Source organism: Marmota marmota, unplaced genomic scaffold (assembly GCF_001458135.2).
Source record: "Marmota marmota marmota unplaced genomic scaffold, marMar, whole genome shotgun sequence".
In the NCBI taxonomy this organism is placed as follows: domain Eukaryota; kingdom Metazoa; phylum Chordata; class Mammalia; order Rodentia; family Sciuridae; genus Marmota; species Marmota marmota.
The window spans coordinates 25810011-25816010 of NW_025999932.1; the positions used below are offsets into that span (position 1 = coordinate 25810011).

The 6000-nt window shown below is 37.1% G+C and overlaps 1 protein-coding gene across 4 annotated transcripts in view; it reads left to right on the forward strand.

Annotated features, from left to right (window-relative positions):
* Uspl1 (ubiquitin specific peptidase like 1) overlaps window positions 1-4678 on the forward strand; it is a 40317-nt gene extending 35639 nt beyond the window's left edge. For all 4 annotated transcript variants that reach the window (XM_015484185.2, XM_048800783.1, XM_015484186.2 and 1 more), the window contains one exon: window positions 2605-4678. In XM_015484185.2, the coding sequence (XP_015339671.1) occupies window positions 2605-4487 (1883 nt within the window). In that variant the 3' untranslated portion in view covers window positions 4488-4678. The remainder of the gene's footprint in view (window positions 1-2604) is intronic.
* The last annotated feature ends 1322 nt before the right edge of the window (window positions 4679-6000 follow it).

Genomic DNA, 6000 nt, shown 5'->3' on the forward strand with positions numbered 1-6000 from the left:
TGATGTAGGCAAGCTGAAGAGTCTCAAAGTTTTAATTGGTAGAGAATAAAAAGTATTCAGGTAGTTTATAGTGTATATCCACATAAACCACATATTTAGGTGAATGATTTTGTTTTTGTTTATTTGAGAGGTTAGCAGATCTGAGTATATTTTGCTTTCTTTTTGGTAAATCAGAGAATTCATATTTCCGTTCTGTGACTTGTCACTCATTTTACTTTGTATTAGATATTATATTTTAATAAGCATTTTAATCTTGTGTTTAATTCTTCTCTTTGGGGAATTTTTTTAATATGTTGGATCTTAGACCTTGTTTGTCGTAGACATTTGTAGTCACAAATGTCTAATGACATGTTGTAGTTACTAACTGATATATCTTAGAAATTGGCCAGTGTATTAGCAACTAAATTGGCCTAAAGTGGTAGTTGCTGAAAGATCTCTTTTTTTTTTTTTAAATATTTATTTATTTTTAGTTTTCGGCGGGCACAACATCTTTGTTTGTATGTGGTGCTGAGGATCGAACCCGGGCCACACGCAGGCCAGGCGAGCGCGCTACCGCTTGAGCCACATCCCCAGCCCCGATGAAAGATCTCTTTATGCTTTCTTAACTTTCCCTTTTCCTCATAATTTGAAATTTTTGTTGCAAAAATGATAAATGCATATGTTTAAAGAACAGGGAAAGGAAACAGTGCACTTTCTGTGTTTGTCTCTGAACATATTTTTGCAGTGTTAATACTGTGTTGTCATTTCTGCTGCTAAAATAATATTTTCTAAAATAATGTGCTCCCTTGAAGAAATATAGGGTGGTGGTTTGGGTGCTTACAGTTAGTTATATTTCTCAAACGTTTTTATACTACATATTGTAGTGTTTGACATCATGCTTTAATACCATGTTTGAGTTTGAAGAAACAGAGTAAGCTACATATTTGGTATGTCAGAATTCCGACACCATTTTTCTTTTTGTGTCTGTTTTCATTTCATATAGATGTATGGGTATTGAGAGATAGAGTGGGAAATCAATAATAAAAGCATAAATAAGTAATTGTTGGCGATTGAAAAGCTGTTACTTATCCAAACCTGTGGTTTATCTTTTCTCAGATCATTATGTGTGTAATATGTAAACTATAAATGAATAAACACACCTTCCTGTAACCTTCATCACCTGTCACCATCTGGTCATCTTTATTACTTCTCAGCCATGCTTTGTATTTGTTTATTGTGGTAAAATATAACATAAAATTGACCATCCTAACATTTTTAAAGTTTACAGTTCATTGGCATTAAGTACATTCACAGTTTTGTAGAGCCATCACCACCATCCACTTCCAGAACTTCTTCCTCATCCTAAACCAAAACTCTTAACTCATGAAACATTAACCCCCATCCTCCCTGCATCCCCAGCTCTGGGTAACTACTGTTCTACTCTGTGTTTCTAGGAATTCGACACTCAAGGTACCACATGTAAGTGGAACCACACAGTATTTGTCATTCTGTTTCATTTAGCTTGTTGTCAAGGTTCATCATGTAGCGTGCCAGGTTTCTTTTATAAGGCTGAACATTAAATTTGTTTCTTCCTTTTAACTTATGAAATGGTTGCTATGACCACTGGTGGACAGGTATTTAACTCCCTGTTTTCAGTTTTGGGGGGTTTATTCCTACTAGTGGTATTGCCAAGTCTTACGATAATTCTGTTTAACTTTTGGAGGAATAACTGGTTGTTTCCACAGCAGCTTCACTATTTTATATTCCCACCAGCAATACACGAAGGTTCCAGTTTCTCCATGTCTCTGCCAGCATTTGCTATTTTCCATTTACTTATTTATTTGTTTGTTGGTAATAGCTCTTCTAATAGTTGACCTTTTTTCCCTTTCTTTTCTGAGGAGTAGTTTAAACTTATTCCTTATTCACACTTTAGTCCACTGCATAATGACTTCTTTTCCTGTCATACCAGTAGTTGTGCTGTAAGCAATGAACTCTTTTTTTTTTTTAATTGGTTTTATTTTTTAACTACGCAATGAACTCTTGACAAGGGTTTGTGTTTGTTACTGTAGACTACTCACAGCCCTTAAACTCTTTTGTCATACATTAAATACACTCACAGTTTTGTATAGCCATTAGTATTGATATTAATGATATTGATATCAATTCTCACTTGATAAAAGACTCAAATGAGAAATGAAGCAAATGTTGCTACTGGAGGTAATAAACTTTATTAATTTGAAAATTCATATATATGAAATAACTTATGCTATTTTCTGATTTTCTTGGGTAAATTAGGCAATACTGTATTCTAAACCCCCAAGTTAAATATAAAGCTGTCTTGATTTTATTTATTTTTTTGTTTATTTTTAGTATTTTAGGAAAGAGAGTGAACTATTCCAGAAAACTATCCGAGGTTTTCAGTTTTCTGCTTATATTAGTAACTTTTGTCATCCAAATAAGGACTTAAAAATTTGACAGAGAAGACTGGTAACAAGGATAAGGCATTGTTTTAGAGTGATCTCTTTTAGTGGATGGATATTCAGTGATAATAGTTTAAAAGGCCAGAAGAAAGTCAGCCTAGGCTAGTGGTTTGTGACTGTCTAATGGCTGCCTTTCTTTCCACAGGAAGTTGGCTAGAATGTGATGACTTAAAAGGTCCGTGTGCTGAAAGGCATGAGAAATTTGAAGTTCCTGCTTCAGAGATACATATTGTTATTTGGGAAAGAAAATCATCCTATGTGACAGATAAGGAAGCTACCCACCTTCGCCTTCCGAAGACTAATGACAAGCACACTTTTGGTGAGAAGAAACCAGCATCTCCAGCGTGGTGTTCTGTGGGTGAGGCTGCCTCAGCAGAAACGTCCTCAGCGACTCGCCCTACACATGTATCATCAGTTGTTTCTCATGCTGTTCCACAGGACAAAGCTATAGCTCATGAAGATCGGGATGAAAAAACTTTGATTGACGATATTATTTTACCTTTGACACTTAAAGGAACTATCCAGAAAACTGCCCCAGATTTCCCCATTAACTCCAAAGTTCTCCCATCAAAAAACAAATCTGTGACAGAAAATATAGGGCTTGGCAAAGCAAATACTTTGCCATCTCAAGAATCACTAACGGCTTCTTCAGCATCTAGTCCACGTAAAGAAAAGCTTACCCAAGCCCAATTTGTGGATTTAAGCTTTCCATCACAAGTTGTAAATGTGAACACACAGTCAGTGCAGCCAAATTCAGGAGATACATCAATTACCACGTCTATGAACAGTATTCATTCTACTAGTCATGTACAGGGAATGAAGTCAGTAGAAATTGAGAAGGAGACTGAGTTAAAACAGTTTCTTCCACCACAAATTGAGAAAATAAAACCGGAACAACTTGCTACATCTCAGGTATCTAATTTGAAGAAAAACACTGTAGCAGATTCTCAAACCGTAATAGCCAAGTCATCACAGAATCAGCCTCCAAAAGAAAATCAGAAGAAACCATTTGTGGGAAGTTGGGTTAAAGGCCTGTTAAGCAGAGGTGCTTCTTTTATGCCACCTTGTGTTTCAGCTCATAATAGAAACACTGTAACTGATTTGCAGCCATCAGTTAAAGGGGCAAATAATTTTGGTGGATTTAAAACTAAAGGTCTAAACCAAAAAGCTAACCGGTTATCTAAGAAAGCTCGAAAGAGTGCAGATAAGTCTCCTCCAGTCTGCAGTCCTCCACCAGGTCCTCTGCCATCAGGTACCACAGCTGTTCATCCGCACACTGGTGGGAACAGCACTTCAGAACTTCTGAAGAAGTGTGAAAGTGCCTCCCAGGGAGTTCACCTCAGCCATGATTCTCACAGAAATGAAAATGGTGTTTCTTCAGCAAACCATGGAGACTCAGTTGAAGGTCAGATTCATAAACTTCGTCTCAAACTTCTTAAAAAGCTAAAGGCAAAAAAGAGGAAATTAGCTGCTCTTACGTCTTCCCTTCAAAGTGAAACACTTCCAAGTGAAAATTTAGAACCCGTGCCCCATTGTGGGTCTCCAAATGACTGTGAATCAATAGAAGACTTGTTAAATGAACTACAGTATCAAATTGATATTGCAGATAATAAATCTGGATGTACCACTATTCCTGTTTCCTCCTATAGTGGTCAAACTCATGAAGAAATTTTAGCAGAATTATTGTCCCCTACAACTATTTCAACAGAGCTCTCAGAAAATGGGGAAACTGACTTCAGATATTTGGAAATGGGAGATAACCCCTTCCCAGTACCCAGTGAATTAAATGATGTTCCCCAGAACACACATCTGAAACAGGACCATAATTATTGCAGCCCTACCAAGGGAAATCAATGTGAAGTTCATCCAGACTCACTAACGAATAATGCCTCCCTAAGAACCTCAAACTTGGAGAGTCCCATGAAGACTGATATTTTCGATGAGTTTTTTTCCACTTCAGCATTAAATTCTTTAGCAAATGACACATTAGACTTACCTCATTTTGATGAATATCTGTTTGAGAATTGATGAGTGCTTGTTAACTCTTTAGTGTAATATTTATTGCTCTTAGAAATACATAACTGTATTTTCAGGTAGTGTTTATACACTGACCTTGTGTTATAACCTTGAATAAAATGTAAGCTGATGAAGGTTTTACCTTTGATTCTGCCCATGAGTCATAGAATCAGTTTTACAAATAAAAATGATCAGGAAATGTGTTTTTGTTGTTGGTTTCATTTTGTACTTGTGGGAGAATGAGGATTTCAGAACATTAAAGATGAAAAGTATTGTTTAGTTCCTGAAGATTTATACAGTTGGGTGCATTAAATTTCTAGATTTTAATTTTTGGTTAGATTCAGTACAAACACTGCTCATACAGACTGAAGCTGTCATGTGGAGTGAATGAGGTTCCACGGAAGGGCCTGTGCCTGTCTCTTAGAGGAAGAGAACATGACTGCCTCAGTGCTACTCATCTCTTCTGCCTCTCCTCACAATGGATGGCAGGAAACCTGACTAGAACTGTGAGTAATGTTATGTGAGCAGTAAATGACCTGTAACAGGGCAGAGGTAGTCTTTATTTGTGATGTGTGAAACGTTTACACGTTATTGTAAATATACCATCTTTATTCCCAATACATTTATTTCTGTAACCAGAGTAGGACACCAGCTAACAGTTCTGTTATGAGGCTTGCTATATGTTGGATTCTATAATATATGAAGTGTTATTTCATTAAAATTCACCATTCCTGTGAGTGAGACAACTTGTGTCACATTTTACAGAAAATAGTATATAGTCAATGAGTTTTGTGGGGCAGGGATTGAGTAGAGTGGTTATCACAGGGGTTAGAAGTGTTGAGCTTCTCTCTCCAGGTTTCACTTCTCAGGTTTCGTTTAAAAGTTTGAATGCCTGCACAGTGTTCCTGCTGTAGTGATTGGAGTTGAACTCAGGTTGAAAGTGGCACACAGTTTAGGGGTGGCAGGACTTTGCCACAGACTCAGAACTTGGTAATTTATTTGCCAAATTTACTCCCTAAGCTTTCTCTTTTTTTTTTCTGATTATAAAAGTAATCCATATTTTTCATAAGGAAAAACTAGGTCATTTTAATATCTAGTGCTAATAACCAAATTTTCATATTTTTATGCACATAAACAATAAAAATTAGATCCTACGGGATGGGGATGTAGCTCCATGGTAGACTGCTTGACTCACATGTACAGGACCCTGGGATCAATCCCCCATATCCCCCCAAATCCTATCAGACTTGTTTGTATGTTAGAGTCTGTAAACAAGTCAGGATGGCGCCTGGCAAAATGCCAGAGGGAGTGGTTTGTGAAGTAACACCAGCAAGCCATTAAGTGTGAAGATTCCTTATTGGTTGACTGATGTATCTAGTTTATGCTAATTAAGATAAGCTGTGTGGAATGTATATATACCACTCCTGTCCTACAATAAACGGCTTCCACTCCTGTATCAATCTACACAAGTTGTTTGTCACCCCCCTCCCCCCCCCCCCAGCCCGCTTATTTGCTGTCAGCCGGA